The sequence below is a fragment of the Hibiscus syriacus genome, unplaced genomic scaffold, assembly GCF_006381635.1.
Source record: "Hibiscus syriacus cultivar Baekdansim isolate YM2019G1 unplaced genomic scaffold, ASM638163v2 tig00110988_pilon, whole genome shotgun sequence".
Taxonomy (NCBI): Eukaryota; Viridiplantae; Streptophyta; class Magnoliopsida; order Malvales; family Malvaceae; genus Hibiscus; species Hibiscus syriacus.
In genome coordinates this window covers 1007739-1034619 of record NW_024062942.1, presented here as the reverse complement: position 1 = coordinate 1034619, position 26881 = coordinate 1007739, and the positions used below count along the sequence as shown (strand labels likewise).

General features: G+C 35.8%; 3 protein-coding genes, 1 non-coding gene and 1 pseudogene across 4 annotated transcripts; 3 read left to right on the top strand and 2 right to left on the bottom strand.

The window, feature by feature from the left end:
• Window positions 1-10388: 10388 nt before the first annotated feature.
• TRNAL-AAG lies at window positions 10389-10469 on the bottom strand. The gene has a single exon. It is a non-coding gene; the product is annotated as a tRNA-Leu (tRNA).
• Window positions 10470-12472: 2003 nt separating this feature from the next.
• Window positions 12473-16010, top strand: LOC120149012 (nucleobase-ascorbate transporter 2-like). Its single transcript, XM_039161952.1, has 14 exons — window positions 12473-12723; window positions 12757-12876; window positions 12965-13062; window positions 13176-13352; window positions 13808-13908; window positions 14001-14076; window positions 14176-14235; window positions 14364-14548; window positions 14676-14772; window positions 14851-14996; window positions 15067-15158; window positions 15253-15330; window positions 15420-15580; window positions 15664-16010. Exons 2-14 carry the CDS (start codon window positions 12786-12788, stop codon window positions 15874-15876), a joined length of 1575 nt encoding a protein of 524 aa, XP_039017883.1. The 5' UTR covers window positions 12473-12723; window positions 12757-12785; the 3' UTR covers window positions 15877-16010.
• An 881-nt stretch (window positions 16011-16891) lies between these two features.
• LOC120149053 lies at window positions 16892-20526 on the top strand (annotated as a pseudogene).
• Window positions 20527-21914: 1388 nt separating this feature from the next.
• LOC120149102 (60S ribosomal protein L11-1) lies at window positions 21915-23647 on the top strand. The gene is made up of 5 exons (XM_039161996.1): window positions 21915-22022; window positions 22118-22225; window positions 22318-22360; window positions 22455-22650; window positions 23249-23647. The coding sequence occupies exons 1-5, from the start codon at window positions 22020-22022 to the stop codon at window positions 23442-23444; spliced, it is 546 nt and encodes a 181-aa protein (XP_039017927.1). The 5' UTR covers window positions 21915-22019; the 3' UTR covers window positions 23445-23647.
• A 1290-nt stretch (window positions 23648-24937) lies between these two features.
• On the bottom strand, window positions 24938-26330 carry LOC120149101 (receptor-like protein 51). Its single transcript, XM_039161995.1, has one exon. The coding sequence runs from the start codon at window positions 26247-26249 to the stop codon at window positions 24945-24947; it is 1305 nt and encodes a 434-aa protein (XP_039017926.1). The 5' UTR covers window positions 26250-26330; the 3' UTR covers window positions 24938-24944.
• Between the last annotated feature and the right edge of the window lie 551 nt (window positions 26331-26881).

Sequence of the window (26881 nt, the reverse complement as noted above, 5' to 3'; positions counted from 1 at the left end):
GGGCGTGAAAAGTACTACTTGATCGAAGTGGTACAATCCAATACGACATTCAAACAGATACGAACTTAAAATAGATCTATTTTCTTTTTACTAATTAATTTATTTTAATAATGCAATGTGTGTTATTTTTAATTCACTATTTATTTCCTTTTATTCGAATGCAAATGTCAATTTTATTTATATTCGATTTGCATATTTATCAATGAGGGAATATTCTTTTGTTGACAAGAAATAGTCGAGTTAGCTTTCCCGATGGAGGATTACTAATTTTGATATTTCTTTTCGAGTTAAAGAATTTTCTGTAATTAATTTAATTCGAAGCAAATTAATCAATGTTCGATAAATGGATCACAATTTAATTTTATATTCGATTCATCAGTTCCACCATTTACGACAATGCGTAAGCGACACAGTACCAATTTTGGGCGCTGTGGGGGTGCTAACACTTTCCCACAAGTAAACGACTCCTGAATCCATTCAATTGGAATCCTTGGTGACGCATGTTATTTTTGTCTTAAAAAATGTTTTTTCTTAAAATTATTTTTAAAGACATTTTTAGGTATTCAACCTACCTAACCCAAAGGTCGATGGCGACTCTCATTCGATTTAATTCAAATTAATTCCAAATCACCATTTTTTACAAATTAAAAGTCATAATCATTTTTAAAAATAATAAATAATTGTTTTACAAAAAAATGGTTATGACAACTTGACGACTCTGCTGGGGACTTTTTTTGGAGAGTCAGGTTGTAGGTTGCTTACACATTGTAGTTGTGGTGGAAATTATGAGTTCGAGTCTTTAGTTAACTTATGATTCGTTTATTGAAATTGTTAATTGCTTCATTTTTAACTATCATGCTATCGTTTGAATTTTTGTTTTTAGATCGATCCAAGTTTTTTGTCGAGTTTTTCTTTTCCATTTTTGAGTCAAAGGTAGGTGCGTTCCTCCTTACATACATCACTGCATTTTCATAACATGAGCTCTAGACACGAGCTTCGATCCAATTTAGTCGGGGTGAATGCTTTACTCTCGTAAGAATTTATTCGTCGTATGAGTCTTAGCAAATAACCCATGGGATACACACCTTATACCTTCGTAGGGATTTATTCCTCGTATGGGTATAAGGAAGTGAATCCCCTCGAATTGAACTCGTTCCGTTCGAAACTTGTAACGGGTGAGGATCGAGGGTTTGACAGCCCAAGGGGGTACCGACATCAAGGACAATTCGGGTACCCTTTTTTTCGTTAGAGCTGAAACCATGCATATAGTGAACCATAGCACGGTCACCCTAGGTATAGTTATACTGAACCTCTGTCCGTCAGTAGGTACCAAAACTAAGTGTACACAAAGGAGGAGCATTTGTAAACTCTTATCTTTTGCTTTAAGTTCTTAGAATTTCTTTTCTTTTCGAATAAAAGCATGCGAACTAGATACCATGCGGTTAGGACCAATTTCTTGGAAATAGATCATTATGGGTAGAAAGCATGTCCGGGTAGGATTGTTATCTATTGAAAGCATGTTCGGGTAGATATCATGACGGGGTAGGTGTTATATTCATCTTTGAATAACATTTTTATCCGTATCAATTATTTTACATGTACTAACTCGTTTTTCTCTTTTGTTTTTGCACACTAACTTATTTATTGTGTTTGTCATTTTTCATCCTTCTTTGCATTGCATTGCATCGTCATGATATAATGTGAAAATGTTGATCCGCAAAGGGATATTGGAAAATCTTCACAAGAAGAATAAAAGTTTTCAATCAAGCAGTCGCATACACAGACATGCACCGAGGGCTAAAAAGAAGTCCAGAGTACAGGAATGAGATTTGTTCGAAGATCGTGCATCATTCGAGATCGATATGATGATCCACTGATTCGAGAAGTAATCCAGCAGTGGAGCCTTATCTACAATCATGTCACCGCTAGTCATCAAAGATCGACGCACTGACTTTCAGCACCGTCGAGGCATTAACAGAGTTAGTTTACAGAGCATTGAGGGGCATCAGTTCCAAATACGAAGATACGAGACGAAGCAGTGAGCTCGAATATTGTGCAACATTCGAGACTAAAACGATGATCCATTGAGCCAAAGAGTAATCCAGCATTAGATTCTCATCTACAGTCATTTCATCACTAACTATCAAAGAGCGACGCACTAACTTCAGCACCGCTGGGGCATCAATCGAGATAAGTTACAAAACACTTGAGAGGCATCGTTTTCAAGGATGAAGATCCAAGACAAAGCAGTGATCCACTTCAGACTCAACATCTAAGCGAAGGCATGTCTGCAAAGTGGACTATCTTCTAATGTGAAGACTTTTATCTCTGGTGAAAATTGTTCTATGATATTCATCGTTGGGATCAACATTTTTGTATTTGCATCATTGCACTCTGCATAACATTCATTTAAGTGTTTTACACGCATTAATCATATCTTGTGGGAAATTTTGAGGAAGTGTTTTTAACTGTGCAACTGCATTCATAAAGTATTGAGAATGGATGCAAAATTTGAGCAACTGAAGAAAGAGTTGGAAGAGAGTTTACAAAAGATGCAAGCAGAGTGTGAGATTAAAATGGAGCAGATGCAAAAGACCACCGTGGATCGTATCTTGCAAAACCAAAAAGACTTAGTTGGCCAAATGGTAGCAAAAATGACTAAGCTCAACCAAGGAAAAAGCAAAGAGAAGATTTCATTGACCCGTGAAACAGTTGAATGTGTGAAGGCACAGGCTAGTTCACAACCAGTTATCTCGCCCAACAAGATTCCTAGTCACCAAGCGACGAGAAGAACCAAGAACTAGATCCCGGAGAATTTGAAACAGTGGTGTAGAGAGACATTCCAGGGAATGAGAGGACAAAGCTCTCACAACAGGATGTATGCAACAGAACTAGTGCTAGTTCCTGACCTGATGCTTCCGCCCAAATTCAAGATGCTCGACTTTGAGAAGTACGATGGACCAGTTGCCCTAATGTCCATCTCACAATGTTTATTCGAAAGATGACTGGATACACAAAAAAATGATCGGATGTTGATCCACTTCTTTCAAAATAGTCTAACTGGACCTGCTTCTAGGTGGTATAACTAACTGAGTCGTTCTCAAGTCCGCTCTTGGAAAGATTTGGCTAGTACCTTTCTGAACCAATACAAGCACATGATATATCCCTGATCTAATAACGCTACAGAATATGGAGATGAAGAATGGTGAGAACTTCCGACAATATGCTCAACGATGGAGGGATGTCGCATCTCAAGTCCAATGACTGAAGAGAGTCATCACTCTATTCATTGATACGTTGAAGTCTCCGTATATCGACTACATGATAGGAGCTGCCACCAAGAGTTTCTCTAACATCGTCATATGTGGAGAAATGATCGAAAGAGCAATCAAGAATGGCAAGATAGGAGACACTAGCAGTACTAATAGTGAGAAAGGAGCTGAGATCAGCATAGCAAGACCTTATCTATCTAATCTGGGGACCCAACCTCATAAGGTATTTCGTCACATCAATCCAATTTCGATGACATATGAGGAATTGTCCCAAGCTAGTTGAGAAGAATCTTGGACTCCAGTTCAATCCAAACCAAGAGATGCCTCATATCCTAAAGACCATGATATAAACGCCATATGCAGCTATCACATTGGGAGCTCAGGGCACACCACGAAGAACTGTGGGGCATTGAAACGCAAGGTTCAAGATCTGATCAATTCAGGGGCATTATATTTCAATATATAGTGTGTCATTCTGATTAGGAGTCGATTGGGGCATTCATCAGGAGTTATGTTGCATTCTCATGCATGTCATCTTGTTTGAATTTGTTTTCTTTTGTACTTTCATGTTTAATGTTTGTAAACCACTTGACTTTGAAAATTTTCAATAAAATGTTTCATTCTTAGGAAATAACAATGAGCAAATTTCAATCTTGAAATTCTTTGAATATCATTTTAATTAAAAGCCTTTTAATAATTAAGGTTATAAATCTTTGACAAATGACCAGATTGAACCCTGCAAACAAGAACCCCTTGATCCTAATCTAAGTGTACACCAAAATATATAGCATGCCATCTTGTTTGAATTTGTTTTTTTGTACTTTCATGTTTAATGTTTGTAAACCACTTGACTTTGAAAATTTTCAATAAAATGTTTCATTTAGGAAATAACAATGAGCAAATTTCAATCTTGAAATTCTTTGAATATCATTTTAATAAAAGCCTTTTAATAATTAAGGTTATAAATCTTTGACAAATGACCAGATTGAACCCTGCAAACAAGAACCCCTTGATCCTAATCTAAGTGTACACCAAAATATATACCCTTCCCTTAAAGGAACTGAGCTATTTTTTTCTCCCCGCATGCAGCCAATCAAAGGCTTAACATTCAGGTATGTGTTAGGAGCGGACAAAATGGGGCAACTAGCACATGAGATTGTAAAACTAATTGGTTCTACTTCTATTAATGACGTTCAATGATGATCATAATCTTCTCAGATGGAATGGTCAAGTAGGTGAATCTAGTTTAAGTCAGTTGCTTGGGAATTTAACTCTAACGATGAGATTTTCTGACCTTCAACAAACACTAAGACTATAACAGGTTCTCCTCAACAAGCTTAAGAAATGGAATCCGTATACCCAAAATATTACATATATATGTATACAATAAAGCTGAGCTATTCCGCTAAAGCAATTGATAATAGAGGAAACTCGAAAGCCCTGGCTTTATGAATAGATTATATTCAAATCATGACATTGATTGGGTACTTGGCAATCCGGTGTATGCTCCACTGTGGTTGTCAAGTCGAAGACTTTATGATGACATGAATCCTTCAGCTAGCCATACAAAGGCAATTATAAAATATATGTACAATAAAGTTGAATTCAGCTAACCAAAAATTGGCAAACTAAAATAAAATTTACTAAAATAAGGAGTTTCGGTGAATATGGACTAAGGGAGTTGAGGAACACCTATTATAGTCGAATTCACACGAGCACTAAGAAATCTCATTTTTAGACCGATATTTCTGCACTACTTTGACTAGGTGAACTTACGAAGCCTGAACAAATGGAAGATTTCAGAGAACTGAAATAAAAGTGTTCTAAAGAGTCTAACAATTGACTATGCTAGTTCTGTCATTTTGTTCGCCTCCGATCAAAATGCCAAACCATGAAAAATGACAAGCCACGATTTTCACGATGACCAAATGAAGGAAACAAACCCTAGAATTTAGGTTGCCAACCTCTAAAACAACCTTTCGATCTTGATATTTGTCAAAGATTTGCAGCTATCAAAGATTAAAAAGCAGTTGATTTTTGATATTCAATGAATACATATTTTTGTGACTTGCTCCAATTGTGAGGCCGAAGAAGAGGCATTAGTTTAATTCAGTTGACAATGAAAAACCACATATTATTTCTTCGTCAAGTTGTTTTCAAAAGAAGAAAAATATTTTCAAACAAGATAATCTCTCTGGAAGCATATCTTGGAATTCAACAAATATATCTCTGAAGCTCAGAATCGAAGCTGGGGCAAGAGAAACTAAATTTTTGGGGCAAAATTTAAAAGGGCAAGGAAAACAAATGGTCTCAGGTCAAGGTTTGCAAGAATACACCATGGTGGAAATCAAGACGAATTAAATCAATGATAGAGTGAAGACTACTCTCGCAGCCATTCTCCTTATAGATTGAGACAAACACACATCAATACATCAATACATACATGCATCAACACATACATACATGTTACATGAGTTTGTATCTTTGCATTTTTGCATCAAACATTTATCATCATGTGCATTAAAGACATTTTTCTCCTCACTTGAGGAAAAATTTAATAAAAAGATCAGATAAATGTCATTTTGACATCCATCATAACATCCAAGATAATCAGTCAAAAATGCATCATTTTGATCTCTAAAAAATCAAAGCTCAGAAATGACCAGATGTCTCTAACTTGAAGAAACAATGATTTGACTTCCTGAAGACAACAATTATGACATTTCCTCAACATGCAGGAACAAGCAGACTTTCTATCGCCTTGTTTTTCTTGAAACAAAATTCTGTCTCGCTTGAGACATTTTCCACAAATTTTGAGAATTTTAAAACAAATGTTGTCTCACTTGAGACAATTTTCCAAATTATGAATTCGTTTCACTGGAAACAAAACATCATCTTTGAGTTGTTTCTTTTGAAACAAAAGATATTTGAGTCTTTTTCTTTTGAAACAAAATTGTGTCTCTCTTAAGACAGTTTCTTTTGAAGAAAAAAAATCTTTGAGTCTGTTTCTTTGGAAACAAAATTTACTATATTTGAGTCAGTTTCCTTAAAACAAAACAAACATCTTTGAGGTCGTTTCCCTTGAAACGAATTTTGTCTCTTTCGAGACAATGGATTTTAAAACACATCATCTTTGAGTATGTTTCCTTTGAAACATCATCTTTGAGTCGGTTTCTTTTGAAATCATTATCCCTAAAGATGGCCAGAACTCTTCATCACGTATGAGCCGTGTCATCTCCTGACCAGATCTCTTCATCACGTAGGAGCCGTGTCACCCCTAGATAACCAGCCATCCTCATCGCGTAGGAACCAAGTTATCACCCTTCCTAAAGATGGCCAGGATCTCTTTATCACGTATGAGCAGTGTCATCCCTCGACCAGATTTTCTCATCACGTAGGAACCGTGTCACCCTTAGATGACCCGAACTCTTCATCAGTATGAGCAGTGTCGTCCCCAAAAATCAACATTATCCAATTTCTATGCAAAAAGGGGAGAACCAGACAAAAACGTGTTGTCTTGTCGTCTTTGCTCTATTCTTGTTAACACAAGAATGTGCAAATAGGGGCAGCTGTAGACACCCGTTTTTGTCCGGTTCTTTTCTATTTTATTTTAATTAATTAATTAATTATTATTATTATTATTATTTTGAATTTTACATATTACACTTTTGCAGGCCTGGAAACCTAACTCAAAATACAAAGGCCCAATCCCGGAGCCCAACATTCAGCAGATCCATCAGCCAAACCTGAACCTGTCCAGGCCCAACACCCAAGCCTTCTAGGGTTTTATTCTCTTCAGCTTCCAGCCTCCCAAATCCCAGCCGTTAGATCTAGACCCAAATTAATGGTCTAGATTAGAAGCTATTTAGGGTTTCTAAAACTCTAACCTTTCAGCAACCGTCGCCCTCAACAGAGGAAAGCTGCGACGCCGCTTGGTTTTCTAGCTCCCACCAGTGACACTCCAGTTTCCCAGCCGCCGAGCCATTCAAGCCGAAATATCCCACGACCGCCGTTGACAATCCTGCATCAAACAATGGCCTATTCTACAACCATCGGTCAGAAAAGTAGAGAAAGAAAATAAAATATATCAAGAGCAAATCTACACTATCCCGAGGCAATCGGGGGTTGTACCTCAAGCTAAAATAGGGCATTCATACCCTATTTTCTCGGTAATACAAGGACAGCAACAATCACATCCACCAGGGACACATGCAATCAGATAAAAATGAAAGGGAGACAGGGAAGAGGGGCCATTCGGGTTTTCAAGAAAAAACGAGAGAAACCATAAGAAAAGAGGGAGAGAGGAAAAACAGGGGAAAAAAAAGAAATAGAAGGAGAGGTTCGAACTGCCGGTGAACCAAGGGTCGCCGGAGCCGAAGAAACCGATAGGTTTCTTCACAAATCTATGGCGTTTAAGCCATTTTTAGGCCAAACTGAGCTCGGACCCACCTTCACGGTGAGAAGGCACGTCGATTAGTGTCTTCCTCTCTCTTCCCCGTCGCCGGCGTACAACGGTGATCGCCGATCAGTGGCGGCCGACGCGGCTGAGCCCCACCATGTTCTGGGCTTCGTTTGAAGCTCCCAGAATTTGCTCTCCTTTCTCTCTCTTTAAAAACTCGGGCAAAGGAAACAAATGAGAAATGGCCTGATCTTTGGCCTGGGTTTGGCCTTATATATGTGTGTTGAAACGACGTCGTTTCACAGAGGATTTGGGAGCATTTTCACGCGTGGGTTTATTCTTAAGCATGATATGTTTTCATTATTTCAATTTTAGTCACTGATTTGATGTATTTTGTATTTTGGAGGTTATTCGAATTTGGCTCTAACATTTGTATACATTTTATTTTAGTTACTATTTAGTCTATAGTTTAATTACACTGTAAGGGTCCCCGTGTTTTGTAAATTTGTTTAAGGGCTTAGTGTATTTTTATTTGTTTTATACTTAAATTCCTATATTTTGTGAAGTTTACATTTTGGTCACTGGACTGGTTATTGTTAATATTTTGTAAAGTTTAGACATTGTACTCTTTATTTATGAAACTTTTATTTTGATCACTACTCTCATATTTTAGGTTAAATTTTGATTAATGTCTATTTATTTTATTTTCATTATATTTTAGTCCTTTATCTGTTATGTGGAAATGGAAATTTACATATCTAGTCCATGAGATCTTCCTGATGTGTGTTTTAGTCACTATTCAATTTTATTTTGGGGTTATTTACTTGTTTGTCCCCTTGTTATTTATATAAGTGTTGTTTAGATCCTTGTGTTAAATATGTGTTTAGTATTTTAATCCTTGTGTTGAGTTTATTTATTTATGTTTTATTTTATTTTATTTACTTCATCTTTGTTTTTTTTATGAACTAATATTATGGCATATTTATACTTTATATTACATTATTGAATATTGTGTGTGTGTGAGTTCTTTGCATATTAATTAGATATTTCCATTGTTTTATTAACATTAAAATTAATATATCATGTTATATATATGTTAAGGTAGGATTTAATGATCATTTGTATACGTGTAAGTATATAGATATAGATATATATATATGTATATAATACAATACACGATTAATTATGTTTATATTACAAGCAGTTACTGTACATTATGCTTGTGAATATGATATGTTTCAATTTTATATTATGCATATTTATACTAAAAATGTAAAAATACGCTATTAAGTTTTTTCCGAGTATTTCAAGAATACGTATTTATAGAACGGGCGTGAAAAGTACTACTTAATCGAAGTGGTACAATCCAATACGGCATTCGAACAGATACGAACTTAAAATAGATCTATTTTCTTTTTACTAATTAATTTATTTTAATAATGCAATGTGTGTTATTTTTAATTCACTATTTATTTCCTTTTTATTCGAATGCAAATGTCAATTTTATTTATATTCGATTTGCATATTTATCAATGAGGAAATATTTTTTTATTGACAAGAAATAGTTGAGTTAGCTTTCCCGATGGAGGATTACTAATTTTGATATTTCTTTTCGAGTAAAAGAATTTTCTGTAATTAATTTAATTCGAAGCAAATTAATCAATGTTCGATAAATGGATCACAATTTAATTTTATATTCGATTCATCAGTTCCACCATTTACGACAACGCGTAAGCGACACAGTACTAATTTTGGTCGCTGTGGGGGTGCTAACCCTTTCCCACACGTAAACGACTCCCGAATCCATTCAAACGGAATCCTTGGTGATGCAGGCTATTTTTGTCTTAAAAATGATTTTTCTTAAAATTGTTTTTAAAGACATTTTTAGGTATTCGACATACCTAACCCAAAGGTCGATGGCGACTCCCATTCGATTTAATACAAATTAATTCCAAATCACCATTTTTTACAAATTAAAAGTCATAATCGTTTTTAAAAATAATAAATAATTATTTTACAAAAAAAAATGGTTATGACAATCCCATTGGTAAAATGTACCCTAAATCATCTAAAACCCTCTCGACATTTTTTTTATAAAAACTCACCAACTTAGACGTTGGAAAAGAAGACAAAGGAAACAGAGGTCGTGTTCGTTAAACTTGGTTAATATGTTTTTAACTGTAACTCAATCTTAATGTTGTAGTGATAGAATGCATGCTTGAATCTGCACCCCCTCTCTTTTTTTTGCATGTGTAGCTGAAATTTGTTGTTGTGGAATAGAATATTGTTTTGATTGACGTGAAAACGGTGGGCAATGTTTTGGAAGCAGCTGTTATGGATTTGATATAGAATGCTAAGCTTTTAACATTGAAAACCAGTAGGTGGAAAGCGTTGTGTAGCTGTATTTCCAAGGCATACAACCTTTTGCTCTCCAGCTTTCACGCAGTAACCTTGACCTATGTTGTTGATAAAGTTATATGCATTGTTAAAGAGATTGGTGATTGGGTTTCTTATGCTTAATCTACTAGATTCAGCTGTGAGTATGTCAAAAATGTCTGGCCTTTATACTTACCTTCCAACATGTCTCACCGAAAGGAATGCAATATATAACTGGGATCAGCAGTGAAGAATATTCTTGGTTCATAGTCATGGCTGATAATTTCCAATTTCCAATTTCCATCATAATCTTAGCCACTTCATTCAAAAATAGTCAAGGCTGTTGAGAGTGGGAATTGAACCCACGCCCTTTCGGACCAGAACCTTAATCTGGCGCCTTAGACCAACTCGGCCATCTCAACATTGTTAACACCCTGAGACAATAAAACTATTTAACTATATATATTACGTTTCCATTTGACTGCTATGATGGAAGCAGGTTGGCTTGATATCACTGACTTGTTGTACATATTATTATCAAGTCCCCTAATCAAATATTTAAATTACAATTTAAATTTGTCTTCCGTTGCATTGCGTTTATCACCATTACAGATATAACAGATGATATTACGGTCACTGTAAATATCATAGTTGTGAATTTTTAATAATATATGATATTATGGGCATAAAGATTATGGATATCGTGATTTCGAACGATATCATTAATACTATATAATGATTGTTGTTGTGATTGCATACCCATTTTTAAGTAGTTGTTCCTAATAACAAATGTTGAAAAAAATGAATTTTAAGGATAACTCCTTATAACAAGTATTGAAAAAATCAGTCTCTAAAAAATATTTAAAAAATAAATTTTAAGAGTACGCTTATAATAATAAATATTGAAAAAAATGAGCTTCTTATAAAAAGTACTGAAAAAAATTTAGACTTATAATAATAACAAATAAATTTTAGAAAAGAAACTAAAGTTTAGAAATATGTTCCTAATAACAAATATCGAAAAAATTGTACTCCTAATAATAAATATTAAAAAATTGAACCTTTAAAAATAAATATTAAAAAAATATTAGTAACTATAATAATAAAAATTAAAATAAAATTAGACCCTCAATAATAAATATTAAAAAATAATTAAACCCTATAATTTATATAAACTATTATTTTTATATAAATATAATATATTATATAAATTTAAGACCCTGAGCAAGTGCCCTCCTGTCGAATCCCAGATACAGCCCTGATTAATATTACAAAAAGGCTGTTGTGCTGTCTTTTCCACCCCAGATATGGACGATTCACATGAAATTTGCAATATGTACATACATACATATATATATATAATGACAGATTGCAGAGTAATGTCTTTATTTGAATTACTTCAGCATCTTTATTTGATATTATTTTGGTTTCTTTCCTTCATCTCACAATTTCAACCTCAATGGCTGGATCAAATACTAATTCATAAAAAGGAACGTATTCATTTCATCAATCAATGAAATGGATGAAAATTTGAGCAGTGTAAATAGATAGGAATTTAAAGAGAGGAAAAAAAAATAGACTAAGGCATTAACACTATGTTTGAAATTCCTAATAATCGATTGGTTTAGTGAGATAAGATATTAATTTTTTTAAATATAAATAAAAAAAATCAAAATTTGGTGTTATGAATAAAAAAAATAATTAAATTTAATATAATATATTAAGAAAAAAAATAAAAAGTGTTATTTTTAAGAAAAAATGATAAATTAAAAATAAGTGATTATACATTTATACTATGTTTGAGATCATAAACAAGTTGATAGGAAAGTAACAAAGGAGGGTTAAGAGTTAAAATGGACATTCAAAGCTTACTTTTTAATTTTCATTCCATGCAACTCCACCGTGGTCCACTAATTGACTAAAAATGATTATAAAATGTCCCTACTTTTACCCTTTCTCTGCTTTCAAGGAAAAAGATTACAGCCAACTAGTAATCATTTCTTTTGGTTAATTATAAATAATAAGTGTTTGGGTCCGACTAATGGTTGCATATTATAATGTACTAATGCAATTATCTTTTTTATAATAAATATTACATCTTTGGTTAACGTCCAATGATGATAGTTAATATTTTGCTAATCAGCACTCTTGAAATATTGTTAATTGTAATTTTAATAGCAAGATCAAATCTGTTTATTTACAGGAAAAAATATCAAACCTAAAGAAGGGAAAACATTAATTTAAGAAGCTGAGTTGTAAAAATCAATTTATTAATCTATTAATGAGACCAACGGTGATATTAAATTTGGCAGGTTGCTTAAGGGGTAATTTCGAATAAAATGGATAAGTTAAGGTCACCTTTCTCCTATATAAAATCAAAAAGAAAGTGAAGGGGAAAGCCCTCCCCCTCTATACACTCTACAGTAAGTAAACTAAAGAGAGTGACTGAAGACTGAGGGCATAAGAAAATATATAGCCTTTTCAGTGGGCGGCAAAGTGCCTCATTTTTCCTTGCTTTCTCACTTCGTTTACAAGTCTCCATACACGCCCTTTTGTCTCGATATATCTTTTGCCTCTCTCTTCTTCTCTTTTCCGTATCGATTCTTGATCCACACCCTTGGTTTTCTTGGTGATTCATTACGTTCAAGCTAGAGTTTTGAGTTTACCTATCGATTCTTTGATTCACTTGGTGGACACCCTTTTGAGTTTTTGAGGCAAAACAGTAGGTGGTTAAAGTTATGGCAGCTCCAAAACCTGAAGAAATAAGCCACCCACCAATGGACCAACTTCAAGGCTTAGAGTACTGCATTGACTCAAATCCCTCTTGGGGTGTGTCCTTTTTAAAAAAATCTTTTCTTTTGCTCAATTTTACGGGTTGTTTTGTGTTTGTAATGCTCACTTTTGCTTGTTGAAGCAGGGGAGACTATAGCTTTGGGGTTTCAACATTACATTTTGGCCTTAGGAACTGCAGTGATGATCCCTTCTTTTCTTGTTCCTTTGATGGGTGGAACTGATGTATGTCACATCCAATTCTGCCGAGTGTTTCTCTTCTTTTCTACCCCTTGGATGTTCTTCAGATTTCCATGTTTGTTACTGTTTTTAACATGAACCCCCCCCCAATGGTTTAGGATGATAAAGTAAGAGTGGTGCAGACACTACTGTTTGTTGAAGGGATTAATACACTTCTACAAACACTGTTTGGGACTCGGTTGCCTACCGTGATTGGAGGGTCTTATGCCTTCATGGTTCCCATTATCTCAATAATTCACGAGACTTCCTTGATGAGTATCGAGGACAATCACGAGGTTAGTACTCTTTTCAATCTTCCACTTTGTAACTGTTGCATTTTTTCTTCATTGACCTCAATCTTCTTGTGCAAAATGATAATCATCAAGGACCTACTGTCAATATTTGTGTGACCCACGTAGTGTTGATTTTGTAATGCTTGTATGCATCAAAGTCTTGAGTCACGTCAGTGAATTGTCATCCTGTTTTTACTCACGCTGTTTGGCTGTATTGACTATTGATGACCCTAATAAGTACAAGAAATTGTAAGCAAGTTGTAGCAGTGCTCTCTCCTCTCTCCCTCTCTCTTATGTGTCCAAAACAAAACTTTGGCATATTTTGTTACTAGATCTCTTATAACTCAAACACAGGGTACTTTATTAGTTAAGCTAAAGTGACACCTAGTAGCATTTCCGATTAAAAAATGTGAGCTGTTGGTTCATTAGAAGGTGTTCTATGTGTATGCATTTTGCAGAGATTTATAAACACTATGAGAGCTGTCCAAGGTGCGTTAATAGTATCATCAAGCATACAAATTATCCTGGGATACAGTCAGATGTGGGCCATTTGCTCCAGGTGCAATTTTAATTTTGAATGAAGATTTTGTGTACAAATTCAGGAAACACAATTTGAGGAACTGTTGACATAATTTACCTTTTTGCTTTTAGGTTCTTCAGCCCCCTTGGAATGGTTCCAGTCATTGCACTTGTGGGCTTTGGCTTGTTTGATAGAGGCTTCCCCGTGGTATAACACAGAAACTATGATGCTATTCTGAATTCTTGAATGAAAATTTCCTTTTGGTCTAATCACTCATGTAGTTCTAACTTGTTATCCCAATATCAGGTTGGTCGCTGTGTGGAAATCGGTGTTCCAATGCTTATTCTATTTATTGCCTTCTCCCAGGTACAGATTGATACAACTTGTTTATCAACTTGAGGCCAAATTTATCTTTGAAGTATTCTTAATCTGTTTCGAAATGCATTCGGTTTTCGTAGTGTGTTTATCTAATAATGTTGTGTCACAAAAAACAGTACATGAAGAATTTTCAGCTAAAACAACTTCCAATACTGGAGCGGTTTGCTCTTCTTATATCGATCACAATAATATGGGCATATGCTCATCTCTTGACAGCAAGTGGTGCATACAAACATCGTCCAGAGTTAACCCAATTAAACTGCAGAACCGACAAGGCCAACCTCATTTCTTCTGCTCCATGGTTGGTACTAGAGCTGTTCTCCGTTTGTTAAATACTTTTATGCACACTGAGAGGACATAAAACAATTTAAAATTAAGAATCAGAACTTGATTGTGTTATCTTTTCTGACTGAAATTTATTCAATCAGGATAAAGATACCTTATCCTCTTCAATGGGGTGCTCCTACTTTTGATGCTGGGCATGCTTTTGGAATGATGAGTGCTGTTTTAGTCTCTTTGATTGAGGTATTGCTCATTAGAGCTAGAAAATAAATTGAATGCACTGCTATTTAGTTAATCAGAGCCAAATAATGTTTGTTGCAGTCAACCGGAGCTTACAAGGCCGCCTCACGTCTGGCCAGTGCCACACCACCTCCACCTCATGTTCTTAGTCGTGGTATTGGCTGGCAAGGCATTGGGATCCTTTTGAATGGATTATTTGGAACACTGACTGCTTCAACCGTCTCAGCGTAAGTAACGTTACTTTCCGTCTCAGAAAAATATGTTATGCTACTATACTAATTCCATGAGAAATAACAGAGAAAATGTGGGGCTCCTTGGAAGCACTCGTGTTGGAAGCCGGAGGGTCATTCAAATCTCGGCTGGCTTTATGATATTTTTCTCAATATTAGGTGAGTAATGAGAATTTAGTTAAAATAGACAATTCTCTGGAGTCTGGAATCTGTCTGCCATAGATTCTTCTTTTGACTTGTTTAACATCTGCAGGAAAATTTGGAGCTTTGTTTGCATCAATACCTTTTACCATATTTGCTGCTGTGTATTGTGTTTTGTTTGGTCTTGTTGGTGAGTGTCACCGTAACGTTCTTTCATGTATAACCAACATTCCTTTTTGTAATACGGCTCTTCCTAACTAGGGCTTTGGTTGGTTTCAGCTTCAGTGGGGCTGTCGTTACTGCAATTTACGAACATGAACTCCATGAGGAATTTGTTTATTGTGGGCGTTGCCCTGTTCTTAGGTTTATCTGTTCCAGAGTATTTCAGAGAATACACTGCCAAGGCTCTTCATGGTCCAGCTCATACCAGGGGTGGCTGGGTGAGTTAAAAATGATGTTCCTTGGCCATATTCAATGATTTTCTTAACAATAACATTGACACGTTTTGCTTTTGCAATGGCAGTTCAATGATTTCCTCAACACCATATTCTTTTCAGCACCAACCGTGGCGTTAATGGTCTCTGTATTCCTAGACAACACACTTGACTACAAAGAGAGTGGAAGAGATAGAGGAATGGCATGGTGGGCTAAATTCCGGACATTCAAAGGAGATAGCCGGAACGAAGAGTTTTACACACTCCCCTTCAACCTCAACCGCTTCTTCCCACCATCATAAAACTATCATCAGCAGAGTGCTGCAAGCAAAAACAATCCATTCAATATGTGATGATCACAGCCTGGAATGTGTTTTTTCATTGCTGACTGCTGAGCCTGAGGGAGACATCGGCTGCATCATCTGTTAAATATTTAACTTGGGTTATTCAGGTTCAATCCAATTCATTTGTCTTGCTTGCTTTGGTAAAGAATCGAGAGATTAACAGTGTGTTTTATCAGTATTTGTTTATTTTTCATCCAACAAATTAAAATGTGTTATTTTTACCCAAACATCGTTTTCCTTGGCAAACTAAATGTTGAACTGTTCACATCAACAACAGATGACATGACCAATGGATAAGAAGATTTCATTAAACCCATCGAATCCCACAAACCAAAAACAAGTAACTGTAACGGATACAATACGGAAGGGAACAGATCATAGGGCCTTCATGGGCTCTCGATCATTATCAAACACAAGGAACGTCGAATTAGGTTAGGGATTCAAAGGGCAGTTTGGGAAGTCTACGAATAAAGAGAGTACGGAATGTAAACAGAGGAAGAGAGAGAAAATAAACATATAAATAAAAGGGTAAAGTATAGTAATGGTCACTGAACTTTTCTAAAGATTTCATTTAGGTCCCCTAACTTTTAAAACTTGTAATACAGTCTCTCAACATTTAGTCCGTTTGCAATATAGTCCCCAACGTAACCGGTTGTTTGACGCCGTTACACTACCGTTAGTATGTTTGCAATATGGTCACTAAGCTTTTCAGGCGCTTGCATTTAGGTCTCCCAACTTATAAAACTTGCAAAACAGTCTTCAGTTTCATTCTAAACCCCAAATTTCTTTTCGATCTCGAATTTCCTTTTTTACTTCTCATTTCTAGTGTAACTTTTCAGTCGAAGATGCATGAAAAATTATAATCTAACTTTGAATTATGTAGAGGTATTAACTTGAATAAGGGTTCATTAAGAGAAGACCCGACCAAGGTACTATCAGGACCATCAACGATCCAATGTGTAATGTTAAATACATGTCATCTCAGGTGAAACATAGATGTTCGATGAAATGCTTGTGAGAAAAAATGGGGTTAGAAATGTAGAGTTGACAAAAACTACTAAGATGAACTAAGTATCATTGTTGAAAGTCACAAACAAAGCTGGAATTATTTTGTATAAATGACATATAATAATTTCTTCGTTTAATCCTTGTGGCTAAAGATTTTCCAACAGATGATCAAATATAATGAAATCCAAACGAGAGTGCATTGATCAAAGAGGCTGAGAGGTGAATGCGCTGTTTGAGATTTCATTATATTTTATCATATGTTGGAAAATCTTTAACCAAAAGGATTAAACGAATAAATTATTACATGCCATTTATACAAAATAATCACAGCTTTGTTGGTGACTTTCAACAATGATACTTAGTTCATCTTAGTAGTATTTGTCAACTCTGCATTTCTAACCCATTTATTTCTCACAAGCATTTCATCGAACATCTATGCTTCACCTGAGATGACATGTATCTAACATTACACCTTGAATCGTTGATGGTCCCGATAGTCCCTTGGTCGGGTCTTCTCTCAATAAACCCTTATTCAAGTCAACACCTCCACATAATTCAAAGTTAGATTAGAATTTCCCATGCATCCCCGACTGAAAAGTTACGCTGAAAACGAGAAGAGAGAAGCGAAAAAAGAAATTTGAGATCGAAAAGGAATTTGGGGGTTTAGAATGAAATTGAGGATTATGTTGTAAGTTTTAAAAGTTGGGGGACCTAAATGCAAGCGCCTGAAAAGTTCAGTGACCATATTGCAAACGTACTAATGACAGTGTAACGGCTTCAAACGGCCGGTTATGTCGGGGACCATATTGCAAACGGACTAAATGTTGGGGACTGTATTGCAAGTTTTAAAAGTTAGGACCTAAATGAAAGCTTTAGAAAAGTTCAGTGACCATTACTATACTTTACCCTAAATAAAATATTTTAAAAAATAATGGAGTAATAAAGAAAGAAAGAAATAAAAGAGGAGGTGGAATCACTGGAGGCAAAAACGGTGAACCAAAACAGGTATGTCATTTCTTGGGTTACCCAGTTTTATCTCTGTTCAAATTCAGCTTTAGCTATCAATACTATACGTTTAAGATGAACATTCGGAACGATAACCAGACTCTTTTACTTGGAATTTCATGTTTTTAGATGTTTTGATTATTGTAGACTATCAGTTATATGGCGGAGCATGTAGTGGGGACAGGATCCTTCGGAATTGTTTTCTAGGTACTGAAACACAGTCAGACTTAGCTGATTGTACCTTCTTGGTATTCACATACTGATCCATCTTTTCTTTCAGGCAAAATGCTTGGAAACTGGAGAGACTGTGACTATAAAGAAAGTTTTGCAAGACAGAAGATTTAGGAATCGGAATTGCAATTGATGCGCGTACTTGATCATCCGAATGTTATTTCCTTGAAACATTGTTTCTTTTCCACCACTAGTAAAAATGAGCTTTTCCTTAACTTGGTTATTGGTTATGGATTATGTACCGGAGAACATGTATAGAGCTTTACATCATTATAAATGCTTTATATCTATGTGAAACTTTACACGTACCAGGTGTGCATGGTACTCTTTTACATGATTTCTTATGTAATGTTCTTCTCTATGCTAAATAGAGGAAGTTTTATAGATATTTAGGGGACTTGCCTACCTCCATAATGCTGTGGGAGTTTGCCATAGGGATTTGAAGCCTCAAAATATTTTGGTATGCTTTTCTTACTGATGAAATTTTTGTACAATGTCTCGACAATGTTTCTGAGAGAGGTTTTGTACAGGTTGATACTTTGATACACCAGGTCAAGATTTGCGATTTTGGAAGTGCAAAAGTACTTGTAAGTTGACCCCTTTGTACTAATATTCGAAGTGCAAAACTGAAACATTTTTATTGGATTCATAAGTTTATAAAACTAGAGTTTTTGCTCTCTTTTTTTCTAATGTTCGACTCTGATTGGAACTTCTAAAGGAATTTGTATGATTGTATCATATGTTATCATCTGCTATTTGTGAAAGGTGCAATGTATTTCTCTTGTACTAGCTTGCAGAATAAGCATATTGATAACACACATTTATGACTCCGTACTGTTGTTCTGCTAAAGCTTCTGTAACCTTTGCCCTTCTTTACATCATTATAAATGCTTTATATCTGAAATTTTAGCTGATCTTGAATCTTTTCTGGCCTGATCCTTCTCAAACGGGCACTTATCCCTTGTTAGCTTTACCGGTTTACCTGTCTTTTACGGCCTCTTTGTAGGTGTGAAGGGCTGAAGAAGAAAAGGATGGTGGGGTGGGGATTGGGTGGGATTTTTTTGTGACACATTTGGAGTCTGCACTACTGCTTTGAAGTTGGATTAGATCAAATATCACTATTAACAAATTAATGGTCCTCTTTTGCTTGTCCTTTTTTAATGTGTAAATTCTTCACACATACTATTAATTTACATGTGACCAGGTCAAAGGTGAAGCTAATATTTCATACATATGTTCTCGTTTCTATCAGGCACCAGAACTTATAAGGTGCCACGGAATACACAAACTCAATTGATATCTGGGTCAGTCGGTTGTGTTCTTGCTGAACTTTTGCTGGGCCAGGTTAGCGTTTGGCCTTTTTTTTTTACTTCTGATTTTTATCTTTTTGAAAATCTCTAGCAATAATTCAGTTCTCTGCTCATTGATAGCTTTTCTTTTTCGTCTGCAGCCATTGTTTCCTGGAAAATGCTGTGGACCAGCTTGTAGAGATTATCAAGGTATGATTTGCTTAGTGATTCTTGAATTTACTTTTCTTTGTATCAAGGGACTGCTTCTTTCATCTTTTCCTGTAGGTCCTAGGTACACCCACTAGGGATGAAATTCGCTGCATGAATCCTAATTACACAGATTTTAGGTTCCCACAGATTAAAGCGCACCCATGGCATAAGGTTTCCTTTTTGTTCTCTTTATGTTTACAAATTGTCTTTGAAGGCACATTTCTTTTCTTAATGCCTTGTGGATATTTTTTGCTCATGGATTTAGGTTTTCCACAAAAGGATGCCTCCTGAAGCAATTGATCTTGCTTCACGACTCTTGCAATACTCACCAAATCTTCGCTGTACAGCTGTAAGTTGCTAGTGTCTACCACTTTGATTGACTGTATTTCCATTTTAGACGTAAGAAATATGCACAACTCTATCGATTAGCGTTTGGCTCCCAAAAAAATAAATTTAGTGATAACCACCCTAACCTCGTGTCATTGTAACATGCTCCTTTCTATCACAGCTTGAAGCATGTGCACATCCCTTTTTTGATGAGCTTCGAGAACCTAATGCTCGGCTACCAAGTGGACGGCTCTTACCACAACTGTTCAACTTTAAACAGGAAGTATGTTTCTGCACTAAGCTTCATCCTCATATACCTTTGAATTTATACAAAGATGAAATACTTTAGGTTGGATTTATTTTCTATCTGAGGTTCTGTTTCATGTTCTCAATCAAGTAGGTATAAAGTTACATGCTCATTCTTTTGGTTACAGTTATCTGAGGCTTCACCTGAGCTTATTAATAAGTTGATTCCGGATCATGTGAAACGGCAAATGGGGCTACAACATTTCATGCATCCAGCTGGAACATAAAAGTTTGGAAGTGATCAGATTTGATCTGTCCTGGTTGATGCCGTGAGACAAGGGAAGTACTATCTCTGGATTACCTTGATTGATTGAGGGCCTGTCCAGCATCATTTTCGACTCTTCCCTGAGGCATACCGTATCTGGAAGCTGGATGGCTACCATCACTTCATCGTTTTACTTGAATTCTACCATCTCAGCGAATATATATAAATATAGCAGAGCCGATTTCTTAAGCCTTTGATGAAACTAGCTGGCAAGTCCCTCAGGGATCATGGCTGCTTGGGCATTGCTATAACACAGCCGAAAGAGGAATGAAGTTAGAACAAATCAGTCTGATACCTTGTGCCGTTTGTTCATTGCTTGGATTGTCGACATGGACGAGTAGAGAAAATGTAACGATTTTTTTGTCAAAACCAGTCAGGAATCCGATTTAACCTTTTCTTGTTCATATGCATATATTAATGTTGAAAGATGTGTACGTAACACCTCAATTTGACTAACTAAATACGATTTTTTCTGATTAAATTATTAATTTTAATCAATTTTAAATAATTTATGATGTTTGGAAGTATTCCATTTGATTTCTTATGAAATTCATTCTTATATAAAATTCTATTTTTTTTAATTTGTTTCTTTCAATTTAATCTTAAAATTATAGAAAAATAGACTAAAGATTTTCACGGTTACTAACAACTTTGACAAAATTGATTTCAACTACTAATATCTTCGGTTGCATTATAAAAAAAAACACTTTTTTCCGAATTAATTTGCTACCATTCCTAAATTTTTAACGTATATTGTTTATTAATCTATGATGATTATAAGTAGTATTATCTATTCTAAAAACTTTGAACTATATGACAATGAACACTAAAATACCTTGTAACTGGTGCTTGACCTCGATACATCTAAGAATAACACACATCCTTTTAATCGTCCATTTACCCTAATTTTTCCTGTTATCTCATATTTATTATAAAATCATGGGTAAACTACATCATATATCACCGAACTTTATGTGTTGTATCGTTTATAACACTGAATTTTAATTTTGTCAATTATATCATTGAACTTTGATTCTCGTTTCAATTATACCAACGAACCATTAAATTATTGACGGTAAGATGACGTGGCTGACGGCTGTTGTCATAGACACTTCACCAAAGCGTCATCGTTTTGATCTTGATGTTAAACATTTAACGACCTAGTGGTATAATTAAAATAAAAATCAAAATTCAATGCTATAATTGATAAAATTAAAAGTTCAATGATATAAACGATATAAAACCTAAAGTTTGATGACATCTGGTTTATTTTACCCTAAAATCATTATCATCCATTGGTTGTTTTCTCTGTTTATCAATTGGAGCCAGAAGGCAAACTAGTAAATTAGAGCATAAAAACCCTAGCCCTAAACTCTTTTAAAACTCCTTTTTTTTTCACGCAGTTGCTTCTTCGTCACTCTGCTACAGCCGCCGCTGCTTTCAACCTCCGTCCCTTTGCCATGGTACATCTTCCTCTTTTCTACATCATTTATCTTACGTGAATGCGTGTCTCAATAACTTTTTGGTTTAAAAGTTTCTTTTCTTGGAACTGTGAAAGGCATCAGAGAAGAAGCTGTCGAACCCAATGAGGGAGATTAAAGTTCAAAAGCTCGTCCTCAATATATCCGTCGGTGAAAGCGGTGATCGTCTAACCCGTGCCGCCAAGGCAAGTAACAAGAATCCCAAAAAGAAAAAACTATTCATTTCCCCCAAATATTTTACCTTCTGTTTATTTCTCTTTATTTTGGTCCTTTTTAGGTCTTAGAACAACTCAGTGGTCAAACCCCCGTCTTCTCCAAGGGTAAAATTCCTGGAAAAAAATGCTGATTTTGAGTTTCCTTTTGTTGGTAGTCGTGGTTAATGAAAATTGAAAATGTTGGTTTTGATATGAGCAGCTAGGTACACTGTGAGATCTTTCGGAATCAGGCGTAATGAGAAGATTGCTTGCTACGTGACGGTGAGGGGAGAGAAGGCTATGCAGCTTCTCGAGAGTGGTTTGAAGGTTAAGGAATATGAGCTTTTGAGGAGGAACTTCAGTGATACTGGCTGCTTTGGATTCGGCATCCAGGAGCACATTGATCTCGGTATCAAGTAAGTTCTATTTTTCGGGCACATCTTTATTAATCTGTGATGTATTGTAATTGAGAATTCTTATGTTGATGCTGCATTGTAGACACTTGATTTCAATTCACTGTTGACACGACCAACTAAATAGAACTAAATTTGGATCCTTTAATAGGTTTAAGTAGTTGGTTTTCATGAATATTTTATGATTAAAATTCTTATACTACTTGAATCGGAACACACGTCTGTATCTTGCAATGATGTTTGGTTTTGGGATTGGGAGTTGGGACTGGTTTTAGGATTTAAGAATGCAGTTGTTTTTCCGGTTAGTCGTCCTTTGAGACAGTTAATTGCCTAAGTTGTGTATTGCTTCGGTTTTCCTGTTAAAGTATATGTGTAGCTTGAAAATTGTTTAATTCCTGGTTTTAGGATTACTTTATTGAATTAGTGGTTAATCCTCGTTTGAAACCATTAAGCATGAGTGGGATCTTGTGATTCTCTCACCTTTTATCCTTGTAACGATGTTAGTCTGTATTGGCAGCTTCATTGTGCTAGCATTTTATAGTGAATCTTGATGTTATGAAGCCAATTAAGGCATAAATTAAATCTCTTGTGCATTTTCTAGGTATGACCCTTCGACTGGTATCTATGGTATGGACTTCTATGTTGTTCTTGAACGAGCTGGGTACCGTGTTGGCCGTCGCCGCAGGTGCAAGTCACGTGTTGGTATTCAGCACAGAGTTACCAAGGAGGATGCAATGAAGTGGTTCCAGGTAAAATATGAAGGTGTCATCCTTAACAAGTCCCAAAATATTTCTTAGAAATAGCAGATACTGTATCGGTCTGATGGGGTTTTGAGTTTTAAGTAACTGATTTTGGCTGCTTACGTCCACCAGCTATTATTTTCTTGAACAGAATTATTTAGGTGTTATTTTGGGATCGTATGTACTTTTTCTGTTGGTTTAGTTTATTTTACTGATATAACATACAATCGGTAAAATGTTATCTATTCAAGTATTTTGTTTACTTCAGTTTACATGGAACGGGCACAAAATAATTGGCCCAGTAGATCCATTTCACCATTTCAAGGATGGACATTGTTCTGGTTTTTTTGGCCCATTACCGCAGGCGGCCAAATTATTTGGCCCAATAAGTCAGCTAAGAATTTATTCTGTAATTTACAGTAATTGTTACAATCTAGTAGAAACTCATCATATTGAGGTGATAAGTTCGGTAAAAAATATTTTTATTGTCTTAAGTTTGTGGTTCCCGTGTAGGTTATATATTTTCAGAGACGACGTGATGAGTCTTTTAGAAAGTTAATTTTTATTTTTTAAAATTCAGTAATTATTTAAAAAAACTAATCGTTTATAGTCGTGCAACGAGCTGCTACAACGGTTAGATTTTAATAGGCGAAATTCGTCATCTCGAGATGACGAGTTTGGTGAAACTTTTGAAAAATATAATTGTTTATAGTCGTTGGGTTTGAGGTTTTGAATTTTTATTGTGTATTGTTAAGCAAATAATTGAGAAAGCTCTTTTTTTTAGAATTCCTGAAAAATATCTACTCGAGATGAAATGTTACGTCTTGATTTTGTTCATATTTCTTCGGTCGAATTCGGTCCGGAAGAAGAATAGAGCATTCATCAACTAGGAATAACACTAAGAGATCTGCATTAGCGAATATCTACAACAATTGGGGCTCTCTCCAGTCACATTTCTGCATGGTTTTAAGGTGAATCCGATCTTGATTCGGATTATTTACTGCCGTAATTGTGGATCCAATACATGCACATTTATCATGTCTTCCCAGCATGGCTCGATACGCAATTTGCCTATGACAAACAGGTACATGTGGTTTGAAGACAGCTGCAGATTGGACAGAAATGAGAGTCGAATGTTAAGTCAGAAGTGGCACAAGGACACCTGGTAGCAGTTATAGGGTAAAGCTTGTCTTCACCTGCCATTGATTTCCATATTTGAAAACCTTTCACCAATTCCATGGGGGCATTAACATTTTCATTAAATGAACAAGATAAAGAAAGAGAGAATGAACAGAATCTACGTAAAACACAATCAAGGAACCAGTTGCTTGAAGAAGAAAAAGAATACATATTACTCATGAAAAAAATATCAACCGTTAAAACCATTAGCAGACCCTAAATCCACCTCAGGTTGCCCACAATATATGCAAAAAAAAATAATACACCAGTACCGTGATCCCTTTATTTCATAAATAAATCAAGTGTAAATCAATATCAATAATGGAAACTCCAATTTTCCCCTATTCCAGAGATGCAAGTAAAAGATGTTTTTTTCCTTCAACGACAACATTTTGCGATTAGAATCAAGAAAATAATGAGGAAAACTATTGAAGAAATACCAATTGCAAAACCAAGAACAACCTTACTTGGCCCGTGATGGTTGTCCTTGTTATTAGTTTTATCAGCTTCAGCATCACCAGTATAGTCACTCTCGCTATCTGAAGAAGAGTCCTTAGAAGGCGGCGGTGACATGGGCAATCCATGCTTATCACAACGAGCAACCCCAAGTTTCAGTTTCGATGACAAAACAGAATGATTGTAGCACAAATTGCTATTCCCACCCACCTTGAAAACAGCCAATCTCTTTATGAAACTAGCATTGAAAGGTAAAACTCCATGAAGCCCATTGTTCTCCAGATTCAACGCTTTCAACCCTTTCAACCCTGCCAAAAACTTCGGAACCGTTCCATTTAACTGGTTATTACTCAGATCGACATGAACCAACCCTGGAATAGCTGACATGGATTCCGGGATTGACCCAGACAACGCATTGGAAGCCAAAGATAGATTTTTCAACGATATCAAGTTACCAAAATCTGTGGGAATCTCCCCATTCAGCCCATTCGAAGAAAGATTCAATAATTCGAGATCTTCAAGAAGCGTAAGGGAAGCTGGTATCTTTCCTTTGAGGTTGTTATCGGATAAATCGATATGGATCAGATTCGGATGCAAGTGGCTAGAAATAGAACCGGTAAGATTAGCATGTGAAATGGCGAGTGTCTTCAGCTTATGCATGTTCCCGAGGATTACATAAACACCACTGGTGCTGACCGGAGTGTAAGAAACTGTGAGAACAGTGAGGTTAACGAAGCGCGAGAGCCAGACCCCAGAGAGACGCCGGAGAGATCGAATGCAGGAGAAGGAAGTGAGGGAAAGAGAGAGATCGGCAGGGAAGCGGACAGGTGATACGTGGCAGTCGGTGAAAGAAAGAGAACGGAGGGAAGAGAGGGACTTGAGAGCATTGAAGGAGAGGAAAAGGTCGGACGAACAGTTGGAGAGGTGGAGCGAAATGAGTTGGCGGAGGGGCTTGTAGTTGTCGCAGATGGTGGCATTGCGAGGGGAAGGTTGAACGCAAGGGTCTCTTGTGGTGGGGATGTGGAGGGATCGGAGTGTTTCTATTTGTTTAGGATCTAGTAGGGAAGAAGATGGAGCTTTGGTGGTGGGTGAGTTTGGGGAGGAAGTAGGGGCAGGAGTAGGGGACGCTGTAGACATTTTAGGGGTCGTTGGTTCAGTGGCGGCTGAGGTGACGGTGGCGGAGAGGAGAAAGAGGAGGTAGAACATTGGTGGCGGAGGTGGTTTCATGGTGGAGACAGAGTAAGAGAACCGTGAGCGGTCAGACGTGTAGTGTTGGGTTTGACAGTTTGGCCTGAATCTCGAGAAATCTAAACACCGTGTATTATGGTCATCAGGACAACGGTTTAATACGAGTATATATTTAATCTTTTAAGAAAACATTAGACATTAATGATTGATTCTTCTCTCTAATGATCTGTTGATTTTTATTTTTATTTGTTGACAAAACATTGTACAGGACAGCACGATGAGTAAACAAAGAACCACAATTTGAATGATGAAACAAAGCGTACACATTTAGCCTATGGAATTAGGGCATCAAAATTCGATTTGATTTAAAAATTTGTATTTTTAGTTTTTGAATTTTATTAAGTCGAGTTATTCAAGTTAACTCAAATTATCAACTCGATGTTTAAGTTCGAGTTAAACTGAAATTTGAAATTTCGAGTTATTCGAAAAAATATAATATTAAATAAATATTTTGACAGTTTTACGATTTAGTCCCTTGTTTCATTATTCCTTCAATTCTCCCATCATTTTAAGTCCATTTTTTAATCAAATTTGAACCACATACTCCTAAATCATCGTAAAATACATATGTACTTTCAATTCATCTTTTGTTAACAAATTTTTAATTTTTC

Coding starts and splice junctions, on each gene's coding strand:
- LOC120149012 (XM_039161952.1), top strand. CDS start 12,786: ATGGCAGCTCCAAAACCTGAAGAAATAAGCCACCCACCAATGGACCAA. Junction 12,877..12,964: donor TGACTCAAATCCCTCTTGGG/GTGTGTCCTTTT, acceptor TTGTTGAAGCAG/GGGAGACTATAGCTTTGGGG. Junction 15,331..15,419: donor TGTTTTGTTTGGTCTTGTTG/GTGAGTGTCACC, acceptor GGTTGGTTTCAG/CTTCAGTGGGGCTGTCGTTA.
- LOC120149102 (XM_039161996.1), top strand. Junction 22,361..22,454: donor AACCCCCGTCTTCTCCAAGG/GTAAAATTCCTG, acceptor TGATATGAGCAG/CTAGGTACACTGTGAGATCT. Junction 22,651..23,248: donor CACATTGATCTCGGTATCAA/GTAAGTTCTATT, acceptor TGCATTTTCTAG/GTATGACCCTTCGACTGGTA.
- LOC120149101 (XM_039161995.1), bottom strand. CDS start 26,249: ATGAAACCACCTCCGCCACCAATGTTCTACCTCCTCTTTCTCCTCTCC.